We start from the raw sequence: 18,512 nt of genomic DNA on the forward strand, positions 1-18,512 counted from the left end.
AAATAGGCACAATTAACACTTAAATGTCCCCCAAAATTTGTAACGCCACCCCACGATCCACGCCAACCCGAAGCGTGGCGAGCGCAGCGAGCCCGCGAGGGGCGGCGGTACGCGTCCTCCGACCTTTTCATACCCCCACTATCCACGTCGGCGTGGAGTTGAGAATAGAACAGTGTGGCGAGCGCAGCGAGCCACCGAGCCCGAAGCGTGGCGAGCGCAGCGAGCCCCGCGAGGGGACGCGGATACCTTCACAGGTAAACGTGGCCCTACGCGGGCTTCACAGGTATCCGCGTCCGCTCGCCACGCTTCGGGCTCGGTGGCTCGCTGCGCTCGCCACACTATTCTATTCTCAACTCCACGCCGACGTGGATAGTGGGGGTATGAAAAGGTCGGAGGACGCGTACCGCTGCGCTCGCCACGCTTCGGGTGGGCGTGGATCGTGGGGTGGCGTTACAAATTTGGGGGGACATTTAAGTGTTAATTGTGCCTATTTGGGCACAATTTAACTATTTGGCCATTTAACATTGATTCCTATGGCCAAATCGCGGCCATTGAAGCATTGAATGTAAAATCGCGGGCAGCACTAAATTTAACATTGAACCCTATGGGAAATTGCGGGGATCGCGGGCATCGCGTCGCGGCCGTTAATGTACTGGCCGCGATGCCCGCGATCCCCACGATGGGCGCCCAACTAAGTAAAGAGTACCGTAAATAATTTTTTTTACATAACATTTTTTATTTCAATTTATATAACAAATGTAAGCGACGCTGGCATTTTTAGCCACTATTTTGCATATGTCTCACAGAGCTGTTGACACTCAAAGGGTTAATAAGTGTCCTTTCTGGAGCCTACTGTTTGGACTCTACCATGTGGACTATATAACCCATAGCCTAAATGTTTTAATCATGGTGATAACTAAACCATTTCCCCTCGTTGTGTAGTTAAAATGTACTTAAATGTATACACCAAGAAAACAGTGTTTGTCTCACATTATTTATGCTGGCTTTATGGTTTAATTAAAACAAACTTATAATTTTATAAGAAATAGGGCATCTACTGTACATTGAATTTCTGGGCTGAGGTTTTGACAATACAAACTAGAACTTCTATAGACCACTGTGTAGCAATACTGCCACATCCTTTTAGAAACTTCATGAGTGCACGCAAATACTGTACTTATCACTTGACAAGTTGCACAGACTGGACTTTCTTTTGATATAATCGGTATTCAGCTTCACTGGTGGTTCCAATATTGATACCATACTGCATCTCAGTTATCATTGTATGAATAGATTTTGAATCTTAGGTTCTGCCTGCCTTGGAACGATGAGAGGTACAGGTTGAGTATCCTTTATCCGAAATGCTCGGGACCATGAGCATTTCGGATAAGGAATTTTTTAACGGTTATTGGATTTTTCTTTTTTATACATATTTACTTGGTCCCATGGCATCCCCAGAGGCCTTCAGGACCCTCTACAGCGGTCCCAGTGGTGCATTGCACGTGTTTGCAGGCGCGCCGGTGACGTAATTGGCGCACCCGCACAATGCACTCCTGGAACCGCTGAAGAAGATCCTGAAAGCCATCGCGGACATCAGGGGACTTGGTAACTATGAAAAAGGAGAGGGGGGGGGGGGATATTTCACAAAACTACGGTTTTTGGATATTTCGGATAGATATCCGTATACGGGAGACTCTACTTGTATGAACAAAAAGACAAAGGATAATCATCTACAGTACCTCTATTGTGCTGTGTTTGCAAGTATACTTTTGTATTGAACGCTCAACAAAGTAAATAACAACATTTAAGAATATGCAATAGTTTTATTATTTAAAATATTTTAAAAAAGCAGTGAAAAAAAAACAGATTTATAAAAATAAAATCAATGATAAATACTATACATCCCATACAAAACACAGTAAGGCTTTTTTCACCAATGCACTCTATGGCAACATGAAAACTCCGAACAGCACAAATTCAAAAAGTTTTGTGGCACCAACAATCTGATTCAGAAGTAGATAACTTCCCTCTATAAATATGGCTTAAAATCATCCCAAATTGTTAAACTTGCATTGATTTGTGCTGTGAAGCCCTCTTCCTGTTGGCTTGGTTGTGCGTTTGGAAAAATCTAACAGAACAGATCAGTCCACAACTTTTATTGAATGGATTCCGGTGTGAACCTGCGATGTTCTTGCATTCTGTCCGGTTCCCCTGCCACTGAGGGAGTTGGAACTTTGTTGTACTGAGCGAGGATATTTTGCAGCTGTCGCTTGAGAAATTGTCTGCTTTAAAGACATAATATAAAAGTATTAATGAAAACCGTGACCCTTGACCCTTTCTAAAGCAGTACAGACAACTTGTATTTACTAAATAGACAAGTTTTATTACGTTAGAGCAGTGGTTCCCTGAGATGCTTTCGGACACTTGCAAGGGTGCGATGAGTTGGTGGTCCTGGACCAATTCAAATTATTTATGGTCAAAACCAGTGCTGGTGGCTTCAATCATAAAATATGTGTACAAAAAGAAGCAAATTCTGCACTTTACCACATAACTGAACCTAAAGATCACATACAAGTGAAACTCGATAAATTAGAATATCGTGCAAAAATTCATTTATTTCAGTAATTCAACTTAAAAGGTGAAACTAATATATTATATAGACTCATTACATGCAAAGTGAGATATTTCAAGGTTTATTTGTTAGAAGTTTGATGATTACGGCTTACAGCTTATGAAAACCCCAAATCCAAAATCTCAGAAAATTTGAATATTACATGAAATCAATAAAAAAATAATTTAAATACAGAAATGTCGGCAATCGGAAAAATATTCATGCATATGTCCTCAGTACTTGGGTTTGGGCCTCTTTGCATGAATTACTGCCTCAATGTGGAGTGGCCTGGATGCTATCAGCCTGTGGCACTGCTGAGGTGTTATGGAAGACCAGGATACTTCAATTGACCAGGATACATTGTTCAGTCTCATATTTCTCTTGGCATTTCCCCAATCTATGAGATTTAGGTCAGGCGAGTCTGGCCAATCCAACACAGTGATCCAACGGTCAGTGAACCAGGTTTTGGTACTTTTGGCAGAATGGGCAGGTGTCAAGTCCTGCTGGAAAATTAAGTCATCACCTCCATAAAGACTGTCTGCTGAAGGAAGCATTAAGTGCATTAAAATGTCCTGGTAGACAGTTGCATTGACTCTGGACTCAATAAAGCACAGTGAACCAACAGCAGCAGATAACGTGGCTCCCCACAGACTGGAAACTTACTACTGGACTTCAAGCATCTTGGATTGTGCGCCTCTCCATTCTTTCTCCAGACTCTGGGACCTTGGTTTCCAAATGAGATACAAAATTTGCTCTCATCAGAAAAGAGGACTTTGGACCACTGAGCGACGTTGTTTGTTGTTCATCAGCGGCTTGACAAGAGGAATACGACATTTGAAGCCCATGGTCCGGATCCATCTGTGTGTGTGGTGGCTATTGATTGACTAACTCCAGCCGCAGTCCATTCTTTGTGAAGCTCCCCCACTTTTTATTATTATTATTATTATTATTATTATTTATTTATATGGCACCACAAGGTTTCCGCAGTGCCTAACAATACGTAAATGAGCAAAAAACAAATAACGAATGACAGTACAAGACAGTTTAGGACAAGTACATGGTAAATATGGATAGTTACATCAGGGGACAGGACACTGAAGCAATTATCAGGGCGGCAGAGGTTTATATATTCTAAGAAAGGCACATGAGAAGAGAGGGCCCTGCTTGTGAGAGCTTACATTCTAAAGGGAAGGGTAAGACAGACTGGGGTGACACAGAAGGGGTAGCAGTGAGCATAAATAGACAGTTAGGCTGGTTTCACACACTCCGGCTCCTGCCGGATGGTGAAATCCCGCACGGCCAGGGAGCCGTGCCGCACACATTAGTTGTGAATGGACACTATTGTGTCCATTCACACGGGACGGCCACGGCCCGGCCGCACGGTTGCAGCCGGATCCCGCCACTGGAAGGGACGGCTGCCGGGCTGTGGCCATCCCCTCCATGATAAAGTACTGTGTACGGCTCCCTGGTCGTGCGGGATTTCACCGTCCGGCAGGAGCCGGAGTGTGTGAAACCGGCCTCTGGATGAAAGATGGTTGGATTTTATGCGGGAGGGTGGGAAGATGATCAGTTCAGTCCTAGACATTTTAAGTCTAAGAAAGCGCTGGATCATCCAAGAATAGACAGCAGAGACACAGACACAAACTTTTCCCTTCCAATTAACTTTCTATTAATGTGCTTTGAAAATCCAACTTCTTTTACAATTTCCTTTTGGGGCTTTCCCTCCTTGTGGAGGGTGTCAATGAGGGTTTTCTGCAGGTCAGCGGCCTTCTCCATAATTGTGAATTCTACTGAACCAGACTGAGACACCATTTTAATGCTCCGGAACCCTTTGCAGGTGTTTTGGATTAATTAGCTGATTAGAGTGTGACACTGAGTCTACAATATTGAAGCTTTTCACAATATTCAAAATTTTCTAACATTTTTAATTTGGGGTTTTCATAAACTGTAATCATCAAAATGATAACAAATAAAGGCTAGAAATGTCTCACATTGCATGTAATGAGTCTATATAATATATTCGTTTCACCTTTCAAGTTGAATTACCAAAATAAATTAACTTTTACATGATATTCTAATTTCAAGTTTCACCTGTATAAAACACAATCTACTGAATTTTATATTTTTTTATTTGCCTAGGGGGTGCTGTGAAATACTTCTGATTCTCTAGGGTGCCGTAATTTAAAAAGATTGGGAACCCCTGGGTTAGAGCAAGACTACATTAAAGTGAAGGTTGAGTATCCTTTATCCAGATATCCGTTATCCAAAATATTCAGAAAATCACAGGTTCCAGTGCTAAAAGCACTACTGGGAGCAGGCTATGTAACTGGCAATACTGGGGACATGATATGTAACTGGCACTGCTGGGGGAATGATATGTAACTCGCACTACTAGCGGCCTGATGTGTAACCGACACTACTGGGGGCATGATTTGTAACCGGCACTACTGGGGGCATGATTTGTAACCGGCACTACTGGGGTCATGATTTGTAACTGGCACTAAATATATTGCAGGCAAATTATTGATTAGCACTCAAAGTCAGTGACTGAGATAGTACACAAACCTTGTTTCATGCTCAAATAATTTTTTATATATATATATATATATATATATATCTAAACGGATTCTTATCTAAACAGATTGCGCATCTTATTGTGAACACGCGCTACGATGGACACATGAAGATTTTAACAGAGCTTAAACAGATTGTAATAATTACTGTCTTTGGGTGGTACCAGTACCATATGTATACGGAATTTGCGCACTCCAATCATTTTCTGTTTTGTGTTTAAATTTGTTGTCACTCACTAAAAGGAGGGATATTGGAGGTGCTGCATATTAAAAATTAGCGCAATACAGAGTCCACACCCCCTTTATATATATATATATATATATATATATATATATATATATATATAAAAAAAAATATATATATATATATATATATATATATATATATAAATAAACGTGGGTACAGAAGGAGGTCACTCGCCAGACTGAAGTTAAAATAGTTGCTTTATTTCATCTCATTTTAATTACGCTGCCATCACACTGGTCAACGTCTCGCCCCTTTTTCAAGACTTGTTTGACAGCCATATCAGAAATACATCGAAGTAAATAAACACCTACACAAAGAAAAACATACAAATAGAAAAATGTGTATCAGTCGCTAGATGGAATTGCAATAACCGATGTCATACTACTTATACACAATATCCCATTATGCTATAAGTCAGTGCCACCTATATATAAACAAGTTAATAGGTGCACACATCTTAGTCATTATTCCCACCAGCTATTTCTAGTACATGTCAAGAACCAAGTGCATTGCAATACAAACCATTAGGTGTCTAAAACGCAGCACCACGAGCTGTTAGCACATGTCAGCGCCGTGTGCCACTGTTTACTACAGGTCCACTATTTAAACCATCATAGGGCGCGAAAAACGTCATTTGAGACGCACGCCATCGTCTATTTGGACCGCACAGTAGGGCCTTGAATCCAAACACATCCGGGCATGTGATCGCGACAAGCGCGTCACATGACCCTGGTCGCGTATCATATGGGGCTTTATTATCGCGTCATATTAGGTGCCTGGAGCGCACATGAGACGCACTGTCAAAATATAGCATGTGGGTCTTTAGTACCACATCACCTGACTGTATCAGCGAATCAGGCTAGTGGACATTAAAATAGTGACATGCCTACATTATATGATATTGTTAACATATGATTGCAACCGCACTTGGTATTCATGAACATGCTACTATCACTTACTTTTAGAGCATCATCTGGACCAGATACACATTTTAGTACCATAACAACCTTATCAATATTAAAAATACAGACATAATGTCAATGAATTACAATACAAACATATAAATAATTATGCATACAAGATTTCTTAACATCGCCACCCATATCACAGACATCGAAGTAAAATATTTTTATAGAAAAGCTGCTAATGAATTACTTTAATTTAGGCCTTTCGGCGCTACGCTATCTAACTTGGCAATCCACCGCGCTTCCCTTTGAAGGATATATATATATATATATATATATATATATATTTTGTGTATTTCATGTGTTTGTACAACATAAATACAAGATACCTCATTGAAATTTACAAATAATCCAAAATACAGAATAATCAGTTATAGAATCAATAGAATCGAATCAATAGAATCAAGTTTATTGGCCATGTATGCTTGCGCACACTAGGAATTTTTTGTGGATTACAGTGCAGCATCAAGCAGGGATGAAAAGGGGGGGGACATTACATATATTACATAAAGACATTACATGCATTCCATTTCTAGCTACGACTATAGTGGGCAGGTCCCCAAGTAGGGACACGTTTGGCTGTTGATATTGGGATTGCATTCGCTTTGATTGGATTGTGCAGGTGATGGACGGCTAACGGAAAGAAGCTTCTTGCGGATCTGGATGTTTTGACAGGAATAATAATCAGTTAGCCAAAATAGTTCCGGCCCCCGAGCATTTTGGATAAGGATAAGAGTGAAGAGGGCAGGTGAGAGTGTAAAGTAAAATAAGGTCAGATATGTAAGAGTGAGAACTTTGTAAGAGTGCAAGAAGCTTAAATTGAGATTGGAGGGAACCACTGTAGGACTTGTAAGAGAGGGGAGGTAGACGTAGTACATTTGGAGAGGAAGATGAGATGGGCAGCAGCATTGAGGACCTACTGGTGTGGAGAGAGGAGTTTGTCAGGGGCCAGATAGGAAATTACAGTTATCCAATCTGGAGAGGACTAGTAAATTGATAGGGGTCATAGTAGCATCTATTGTGAGAAAGGGTCTGATTTGGAAATATTGAGATATTGAAAGTGTTGGGAGGAATCAATAATAACTCCCATTAATAGATAGAGAAATTGTGGGAATTAAAAGGTATGTGGGAGGGTGGACAGATGATCATCTCAGTCTAAGACATGTTATGTTTTAAGATATTGCTGGGACATCCAAGAGGTAGCAGAGGGACAGTTGGAGATTTGTGAAAAGAGAGGTGAAGAGGTCATAGGAGGAAAGGTAGATTTGAGTATCTTTAGCATAAAGATGATATTGGAAATTGAAAGAGCAAATGAGATTACATAAAGAGAATGCAGAGAGAGAAAAAAGGAGAGGTCAAAGAACTAAAAACTTGGAGGACACCCACTGTTAGGGTAAGTGCGGGGAGGGTGAGTTATCAGAGGAGACAAGAGAAGGAGCAGTCAGCAGAGAGGTAGGAGATCAGCAGTATCACGCAGATCAAGGATGTAAAGGATTAGCAGGAGGAGTGGGTGGTCCACAGTGTCAAAAGCAGCAGAGAGGTCTAAGGAGAATAAGCAGAGTAGCAGCCCTTGGATTTGGCACAAGAGTCATTGCTGACTTTAATGAGGGAAGTTTTAGCAGAATGAAGAGGAATGAAACAAGAATAAAAGGGCTCAAGCAGGGTAAGGAAGAAAGAAGGGTGGTCAGGTGGTTGTAGACAATACACTCAAGCAGCTTAGAGGCAAAAGAGAGGTAGCGGGAGTGGATAGGGTCTAGTGAGGAGGTGGAGGACCAAATGAGGGCTTTACTTTAGATACAGGGGAAAAAGAAGTCAGAGTTGGCAAGTTGGATGGGAAGGGGTGGTCGGAGAAAAGAGTGGGTAAATTGTTGAGCGTCTGTTGGCATGTGATATCCTTTCGTATGGAGTCAATTTTGGATGAGAAGTAAGTAGCAAAATCAAGGGCAGAGAGTGAAGAAGGGAGCCAAGGCGGGTGGACAGAGCAGGAAGATGACAATGGCAAAGAGATGGCAAAGGTTTCACAATTGGGAGGAGATGAGTTTCCTTAAGTATGCCTGTTTAGCAAGGGAAAACTGTAGGATGACAGCATAAATTTGAAATTGAGGAAATCTGCTTTAGAGAGTGAATTCCTCTGCTGTCGCTTGGCAGTATGTACACATTTTTTTCAAACATCTGTTGATTTTGGAGGCTGGGGTTGAGGTGTCGATCTGCAAGGATGAATAGTGGTCGCTGGAGCAACAGAGTCAAGAGCAGAAGTAAGGTTGGCATTCTATAGGAAAGTAGCTTGTTCAGGGCATGAGAGAGCTAGAGAATAAGTAAGAGAAGTAGGTCAAGCAGGGAGGAAAAGGATTACCTTAATGTTACACTTAGTGATGGTAGCTTTGGGAGGTAGAGACAGAGAAGCAGAGAGAGAGATAAGTTAAAAGAGGGCAGGCGATAGAGATGTCCGAAATATCATAATGGGGAGTGAAGACCTGATAAAGTGAGTGCACACTTATATAGGAGGTCCACTGAGAGAGACCAAGCAATGATGTGAGGTTAAGCGCGAGGATTCTGTGGGGATATCCATTGGGAAAATGCAGGAAATATCTGAATAGAGTGAGTGTTGGGAATTCCTTAAATGAAAGCTATTCAAAAGGTGAACATTCATCAATATACCAAATACAATCCTCACTACCTTGATCGCAGGATTATTAGGCAATGCGGTTGTTTTGGAGCCACATAAATGGCTGTATTGTGACAAATGCTGCAGAGTGAGTGACATTAGACTTTCCCATAGATTGTCGGATGTTTACAGATAGGCTTACAATCCCAACTCAGGCAGCTGAAATTCCCAGCCATATGCAATCACATTGGAGAACACCACATTAGCAGGTATGAGGAGACACTCATTAATACACAATGATTATGGACTGAATAGAAGGAATACACTCTAGTTCAAAATGCTCACTTTGACACCCTGTAGTAGTCAAACACATAAAATATGTAGCAAATTACAGAATAAATAGGACAGAAGTTACCTGAGTTACTGGATGATGTTTTTCAACCACAATGGAACTCATTGGTGGTGAAACCCCCATGGAGCCAATGCTACCGCCAGCCTTACTGATCTTCTGTGCTAGATCAGAGCGAGCGGTGACACGGGCCGTTATAGTCCTACCAGCCTTCTGCTGACCCGATGTTACAACTCTTGTTGCTGGCTACAATATAAAATGAAATGTATCTGCTTAACAGAGGAACAATGGATAGAGAATGCAGCTCAGCATTTATCGAATACGTAATGTAATGGTTTTTGTCTGCACTCAAATTTATAAAAAATAAAATAAATGCTGTTCTGGTTCACTTTAATACAGGGGTGGCCAAACCTGTCCTCAAGATCTACCAACGGTGCATGTTTTCCAGGCAAGCTGTGGATCTATAGTAGGAATGAATGCAGCAGGTTTTAACCCCTTCATGACAGAGCCAGTTTGTGCCTTCATGACAGAGCCCTTTTTTTCAAATCTGACATGTCTCACTTAAGTGGGGATAACTTTTTTTTGCTTTTACTTATCCCAGTGATTTTGAGATTGTTTTCTCGTGACACATTGTACTTCAAGTTAGTGGTAAATTTTGGTCGATACAGTCTGTGTTTTTTTGTGAAAAATACCAAAATATCGTGAAAAAATGGAAAATTTAGCAATATGCAAAATGTCACATTTTCTGCTTGTGAGACAAATAATCATACCACTCAAAATAGTTAATAACTAACAAAGACCATATGTCTACTTTATGTTGCAATCATTATTTCAACCCCCTTTTCATTTTTTTGGACACTAGGAGGCTTCAAATATGACTAGCAAATTCTCAAATTTTCAAGAAAATTTCAAACTCTGATTTTTTTAGGGACCAGGTCAGTTTTGATGTGACTTTGAGGGACTTGTATGTGAGACACCCCCATAAATGATGCCATTTCAAAAACTGCACCCCTCACAGTATTCAAAACAGCATTTTGGAAGTTTGTTAACCCTTTAGGTGTTTCACAGGAATTAAAACAAAGTGTAGGTGAAATTTCAAAATTTCATTTTTTTTGCAGATTTGCAATTTTAATACATTTTTCTAAGGAACACAGTACATTTTACTAGAGAAATGTGACTAAAAATTGATTCCCCCAATTCTTTGGTTTTCATAAATATCCTATATGTGGCCCTAGTGTGCACGGTGACCAAACCACAGGCTTCATAATAGAAGGAGCACCTACTTGATTTTGGAGCCTCCTTTTTATGAGATTATTTTTTAGGCACCATGTAGGTTTCTAGGCACCATAAGATGCTAAAAGTTAGGAACCCCCCCACAAGTGACCCCATTTTGCAAACGACACCCCTCAGGGAATTCATCTAGGGGTATAGTGTACATTTCAAACCCCCAGGGGTTTCACCAATTGTGGTACAACTGGGCAGTGAAAATGAAAAAAATTAATTTTTCATTTTCACAGCTCAGTTGTATCAAAATTGGTGAAACCTCGGGGGGTTTGAAATGTACTCTATACCCCTAGATGAATTCCCTGAGGGGTGTAGTTTGCAAAATGGGGTCACTTGTGGGGGGGTTCCACTGTATGGGTGTTTCGGGGGTCATTCAACCAGAATCTGTGCTGCAAAATCCAAAAATCACTCCTTCCCTTCTGATTCCTGCCATGCACCCAACTGGTATTTTTTGGTCACATGTGAGGCATTGCCGTACCCGGGAGAAATTGGGGCACAGATTTTGGGGTGCTTTGTCTCCTTCATTCCTTGTGAAAATGAAAAATTTTGAGCCAGATCTGCATTTTTGTGTAAAAAAATTTAATTTTTTACACAAAAATGCAGTTCTGGCTCAAAATTTTTCATTTTCACAAGGAATGAAGGAGACAAAGCACCCCAAAATCTGTGCCCCAATTTCTCCCGAGTACGGCAATGCCTCACATGTGACCAGTTGGGTGCATGGCAGGACTCAGAAGGGAAGGAGTGATTTTTGGTGGTGGAATGAATGGTGGGTGCTATGTCGCATTAGCAAGACCCCCGAAGCACCAATACAGTGGAACCCCCCCACAAGTGACCCCATTTTGGTCACCAGCTTTGGGAGGGGGGCTGGCGCTGCGGCTGGCGGGGGGGTGGGAGGGGTGCTGGCGCTGCGGCAGCCGGGTGGGTGGGAGGGAGGGGGGCTGCCGGGTGGGAGGGGGGGGGCTGGCGATCGTTGGTGATCGGTGCGGTATACACACACACACACACACACACACACACACATATATATATATATATATATATATATATGTGTGTGTATATATATATATATATACAGATAGCGCAGGCCTTATGCTTGCTGGCGAATCGCCAGCAGCATGCTGCTGGCGATCCGCCCGCCAGCAGCATGCTGCTGGCGATCCGCCAGCAACACGGCGCGCCATCTGACTGAGACGCGCGTGCGTCCCCCACGCACGCGCGTCTCAGTATCCGGGCGGCCGGGCGGCGAGGCGGACACAATACTGTCCGCCTCCCGCTCGAGGGGGGCTGGGGGGACCCGAGGAGGCTGTGGGGGGGTGCGGGCGCCCGGTGTGGGCACCGGGCGACCGAGGGCAGCACCGTCGGAAGGGGAAGGTGCGCGCGCGTCCCCTTCCGACACACAGATGGCGCGGGAGCAGGGAATGGCGATGGCGACGCCATCGCCATCCCCTGCAAAGATGAGCCCGGCCCCATCTGTATATATACATATATATATACACACACACATATATATATATATATATATATGTGTGTGTGTATATATATATACACACATTTGCAATACTTCTTTTTTATTTTATTTTAACTTTTCTAGCAGCATGATGCTGCTGCTGCTGCTGCGGGGGGGAGGGGGGAGGAGGGCAGCGCTGCGTGCGCACCGGGGGAGCCGGGGGAGCTGCTGCCGCTGCCGGGTGAGTGCCCGGCGGGTGGGAGGGGGGGGCTGCACATCGGTGGTGATCGGTGCTGCACCGATCACCACCGTTTTCTGTGTTACCGAGCGGCTTAGCCGCCGGTAACACAGGAAACGCTGTGATTGACTGTTCAGATTTGAACAGCCAATCACAGCGATCGCCGACCGGGGGGGGCACCCCTGCCCCCCCTGGGCGACGAGGGGGGATGTCTGCTGTCAGGGACAGCAGACATCACCTAACTGTCACTGCGTCTCTAGACGCAGTGACAGTTAGAAGTCATGACGTATATATACGTCATGTGTCGGGAAGTACTTCCCGACCATGACGTATATATACGTCAAATGTCGTGAAGGGGTTAAAATGTGACAGTTCGTAATGACTACAGCTGTGCACCAGCTAGGTGATCTGGAAAACGTGGACCGTTGGTAGATCTCGAGGACCGGTTTGGCCACCCCTGCTTTAATACTATACACTGTGACCGGGACAGAGCGGTTCCCGGAACGGTGACCGAGAGGTTCCTGGAAAGTATATATGTTAATTAAGTCATTGGGACTTGCTATATTGGCCGCACAGGAAGAAGGAAGAAGGTAAAATATGAACATACTTTACCATTCCCAGTCATATTACAAATGAATGGTTAAGTGTGCCACCAATGAGTGTACCACCATGTACCCTCTCTCCACTACTACTGCACTGGTGGTAGTGGAGAGAGGGTACATGTGGGTACACTCATTGTGGGTTCATGTGCTATAATCTACAAATTGACACAAAGAAAGAGAAAAATACATGTCGACCATTTCACGTCATCCATTTCTGTGATTACCTTTTTTCCCATGTCAACGTTGTGTTTATCGACCTGATTATGGTTAACTCTATGATCCATACCACAGACCTTTACTGCATAGTGCCAACCCTGAATGCTAAATGTATTGGCTTCAGCACATAGATTGGCAAATAACTATTCATATTGGGGTGTGAAGACAGCACTGCACCCTAACTTCCTCTAACTGGAGTACTGCAGCAGTCAGAAAAATGTACAGAATATTACCGATCATGTTAGTAATTACCAGTTTGTGAGTAGATAATATACCCGATCCTGATGTTGTAGCAGAAATTAAAACTGGAGTGCACCCATCATCCTTCAATTCAGAAGCACTTGATGGACCAAACTGCAGCTTATACTAAAAATAAATAAATAATAAAAATAAATAATCGGAAACCACTGAAAACAAGCACAGTGTAATTATCCTTCAGGAAACAGAAACCTCTGTGGGACAATAACATAAAAACATATACAATGGTTGGCAAGTTATTATATACCTCTCATAGGATTTCATGATAACACAGGATCTTAATTTACAGTTTAGAGGAACTATAAAGTAGAAGTCTCTTACAATATGGTGGTGGACTTGGCTTGCCCCGCATGTGAATATTAAGGGTCCGATTTAGACCAATTCCTTAGGGTCCAAATTCGTCCCCTTCAACGATGGTTGGGGTTTTCACATGCACAATCCCTGGGAGTGAGCATTGAAATCCCCAACTCTAATCCCTACATCTAACCATATCCCTTGTGTCTAAAGGTGCCCATACACGATCCGTTTAACGGATTCGTTCGGCACTTAATTAGCACGCATCGCATTGGATCGCATCCCTAGTGCATGCACTCTGATCCGATGCAATGTGTACCTAGTACAAAAAGTATGTGCAGCACATACTTTTTGTACCGTACGATGAGATGCGCGGGAGCGCGCATCTCATAGTACAGAACGGACGGTCCGGGAACGGACCGTCTATGGGCACCAAAACTCTAACCTCCCCCTAACCCTCCCATCCCGCATCCTAACCCTAATGTGGACATTCTGTCAACAATTTGTTGCAATTTAACAACTAGTGATATTGCCGTATCGACATTGTGACTTTTTACATTGTTATTGTCGACCTAATGATAATCCCTTCCTTCCATGTAGAGGGAATGAGGCATCAAGTGTAGATAGCAATATGTAGTGAGAAGGCCGCTGCTGTTTGTCTAATATGTGACTGAAACACAGCAGAGCAGGGAGCAGGCAGGAGCGGTAACATTTCCAATATTTGTACCCACCACATATGAATCAATGAGTATCTCGCATTTTTAACTAGGGACTCCCACCACACACACACACACACACACACACACACACACACACAAAAGGGGTGTTACCTATACTGAAGGAGGCGTGGCTTCAGGGCATTGATGCACATGCGAGCCACACCTCCCATTTGACCATTGTGATGGCATGCCTAGCACTCTCACCCAAGAGGGCTGAGCACATAGTCATACATCACACCCTGATAGGGGTACAAGGACTATGGGCAGAAGACTCAAGACATACTGTACCGGAAATTTCTACTCATCTCATTAAACTCAAAGTATACAAATTACTTTGGTCGCACGTACACATTTATTATGCAAAGCTCCGGAGGACAAAAGGTCACCGCTATAATTAATAACAGCAACATTTGGCTGCCTATAAATAAGTAATCTCCCAGCTGTATCTAGTTACTATATTTACATTACATGTTTTACATTTTCGCAAGTGTAGGCCAATGTTTGCTCGCCTGCCATGTATAGTACCTTGATTTGTGACACTGGAGTCATAGATGATAACAGCTCTACTTAATTCAATGCAACATTACTGATGGTCTTTCTGCCACTTTATCTTAAATCCCATCTCACCACCTCAGATTTAAGATTTCAATAAACAGGTTATACAGTATTACCTTTGTTCCCCCGTATTTACCTGGTTTCCAAATCCTGTTATGTACTTCTAAGAAACATACCCAAAATATGCCGATCTCTTATTTGGAACACAGCAAAAATGGATGCCATCCCTACTAGCGGTCAGCCTTCCACTGCAGGTTCACTTACGTGCATGTGTTACACAGAAGATTACACCATGTGATGGGAGGAGGGGGGCAGATGGGAGGCTGTCACTGCTCAGTGTAGGTTAACGCACCTAGTTATTGAAATATTGAAATGTCATTTTGTGGGTTGGTTTTTTAAATTTGAGCTATTGGTATGTAGTATGTGCATTTAGATAATAGCACCCCATTTTCGGGAAGGCTGCATGGCTGTTAGCATGCAGCAGGGCTCTCTTACCTCCAAATCTGTTTGTTGTTACCCAGTGGGGGAAATTTACTTAGATGTGTATTCTACTTCACATGTGATGTTGCTATGGGCAACCAATCAGACCCTGTCTTCTAACTTCTAGAGGGTGCTAAATAAATAAGAAGTAGATTCTGGTTGGTTGCCCCTAGCAACATCACATCTGAAGTAGAATACACATCTTAGTAAATTTCTCCCAGTTTGTTTTATCTCTGTTTAAAATTGTAAAGCGCAAAGGAATCTGCTGCGCTATATAAGACGCTGTAATGGAATCTGCTGCGCTATATAAGAAACTGTAACGGAATCTGCTGCGCTATATACAGTAAGACACTGTATCGGAATCTGCTGCGCTATATAAGACACTGTAAAGGAATCTGCTGCACTATATAAGACACTGTAACGGAATCTGCTGCGCTATATAAGAAACTGTAACGGAATCTGCTGCGCTATATAAGAAACTGTAACGGAATCTGCTGCGCTATATAAGAAACTGTAACGGAATCTGCTGCGCTATATAAGACACTGTAACGGAATCTGCTGCGCTATATAAGAAACTGTAACGGAATCTGCTGCGCTATATAAGACACTGTAACGGAATCTGCTGCGCTATATAAGACACTGTAACGGAATCTGCTGCGCTATATAAGACACTGTAACGGAATCTGCTGCGCTATATAAGACACTAACGGAATCTGCTGCGCTATATAAGAAACTAACGGAATCTGCTGCGCTATATAAGACACTGTAACGGAATCTGCTGCGCTATATAAGATACTGTAACGGAATCTGCTGCGCTATATAAGAAACTGTAACGGAATCTGCTGCGCTATATAAGAAACTGTAACGGAATCTGCTGCGCTATATAAGACACTGTAACGGAATCTGCTGCGCTATATAAGACACTGTAACGGAATCTGCTGCGCTATATAAGAAACTGTAACGGAATCTGCTGCGCTATATAAGAAACTGTAACGGAATCTGCTGCGCTATATAAGACACTGTAACGGAATCTGCTGCGCTATATAAGACACTGTAACGGAATCTGCTGCGCTATATAAGACACTGTAACGGAATCTGCTGCGCTATATAAGACAGTGTAACGGAATCTGCTGCGCTATATAAGACAGTGTAACGGAATCTGCTGCGCTATATAAGAAACTAACGGAATCTGCTGCGCTATATAAGAAACTGTAACGGAATCTGCTGCGCTATATAAGAAACTGTAACGGAATCTGCTGCGCTATATAAGAAACTGTAACGGAATCTGCTGCGCTATATAAGAAACTGTAACGGAATCTGCTGCGCTATATAAGACACTGTAACGGAATCTGCTGCGCTATATAAGAAACTGTAACGGAATCTGCTGCGCTATATAAGAAACTGTAACGGAATCTGCTGCGCTATATAAGAAACTGTAACGGAATCTGCTGCGCTATATAAGACACTGTAACGGAATCTGCTGCGCTATATAAGACACTGTAGCGGAATCTGCTGCGCTATATAAGACACTGTAACGGAATCTGCTGCGCTATATAAGACACTAACGGAATCTGCTGCGCTATATAAGACAATGTAACGGAATCTGCTGCGCTATATAAGACACTGTATTGGAATCTGCTGCGCTATATAAGACACTGTAACGGAATCTGCTGCGCTATATAAGACACTGTAACGGAATCTGCTGCGCTATATAAGACAATGTAACGGAATCTGCTGCGCTATATAAGACACTGTAACGGAATCTGCTGCGCTATATAAGACACTGTAACGTAATCTACTGCGCTATATAAGACACTGTAACGGAATCTGCTGCGCTATATAAGACACTAACGGAATCTGCTGCGCTATATAAGACAATGTAACGGAATCTGCTGCGCTATATAAGACACTGTATTGGAATCTGCTGCGCTATATAAGACACTGTAACGGAATCTGCTGCGCTATATAAGACAATGTAACGGAATCTGCTGCGCTATATAAGACACTGTAACGGAATCTGCTGCGCTATATAAGACAATGTAACGGAATCTGCTGCGCTATATAAGACACTGTAACGGAATCTGCTGCGCTATATAAGACACTGTAACGGAATCTGCTGCACTATATAAGACGCTATAACGGAATCTGCTGCGCTATATAAGACACTGTAACGTAATCTACTGCGCTATATAAGACACTGTAACGGAATCTGCTGCGCTATATAAGACACTAACGGAATCTGCTGCGCTATATAAGACAATGTAACGGAATCTGCTGCGCTATATAAGACACTGTAACGGAATCTGCTGCGCTATATAAGACACTGTAACGGAATCTGCTGCGCTATATAAGAAACTGTAACGGAATCTGCTGCGCTATATAAGACACTGTAACGGAATCTGCTGCGGTATATAAGAAACTGTAATGGAAACTGCTGCGCTATATAAGACACTGTAAGGGAATCTGCAGCGCTATATAAGACACTGTAACGGAATCTGCTGCGCTATATAAGACGCTGTAACGGAATCTGCTGCGCTATATAAGAAACTGTAACGGAATCTGCTGCGCTATATAAGACACTGTAACGGAATCTGCTGCGCTATATAAGACACTAACGGAATCTGCTGCGCTATATAAGACACTGTAACGGAACCTGCTGCGCTATATAAGAAACTGTAACGGAATCTGCTGCGCTATATAAGACACTAACGGAATCTGCTGCGCTATATAAGACACTAACGGAATCTGCTGCGCTATATAAGACACTGTAACGGAATCTGCTGAGCTATATAAGACGCTGTAACGGAATCTGCTGCGCTATATAAGACACTGTAACGGAATCTGCTGCGCTATATAAGACACTGTAATGGAATCTGCTGCGCTATATAAGACGCTGTAACGGAATCTGCTGCGCTATATAAGAAACTGTAACGGAATCTGCTGCGCTATATAAGACACCGTAACGGAATCTGCTGCGCTATATAAGACACTGTAACGGAACCTGCTGCGCTATATAAGAAACTGTAACGGAATCTGCTGCGCTATATAAGACACTAACGGAATCTGCTG

At 42.7% G+C, this 18,512-nt stretch overlaps 1 protein-coding gene across 6 annotated transcripts in view; it reads right to left on the reverse strand.

Moving 5' to 3' along the window:
- Positions 1–1,803: 1,803 nt before the first annotated feature.
- Positions 1,804–18,512, reverse strand: part of POC5 (POC5 centriolar protein) — a 72,168-nt gene continuing 55,459 nt past the window's right edge. For 3 of the 6 annotated variants that reach the window (XM_083151943.1, XM_083151941.1, XM_083151940.1), the window contains exons 11-13: positions 13,390–13,503; positions 9,417–9,596; positions 1,804–2,285 (exon numbers count right to left, since the gene is read on the reverse strand). In XM_083151943.1, coding sequence (XP_083008069.1) covers positions 2,142–2,285; positions 9,417–9,596; positions 13,390–13,503 — 438 coding nt within the window. In that variant the 3' untranslated portion in view covers positions 1,804–2,141. The remainder of the gene's footprint in view (positions 2,286–9,416; positions 9,597–13,389; positions 13,504–18,512) is intronic. The other 3 variants (XM_083151942.1, XM_083151947.1, XM_083151955.1) reach the window with 3 other exon arrangements.

The sequence above is a fragment of the Crinia signifera genome, chromosome 1 (genome assembly GCF_055691185.1).
Source record: "Crinia signifera chromosome 1, ASM5569118v1, whole genome shotgun sequence".
Taxonomy (NCBI): Eukaryota; Metazoa; Chordata; class Amphibia; order Anura; family Myobatrachidae; genus Crinia; species Crinia signifera.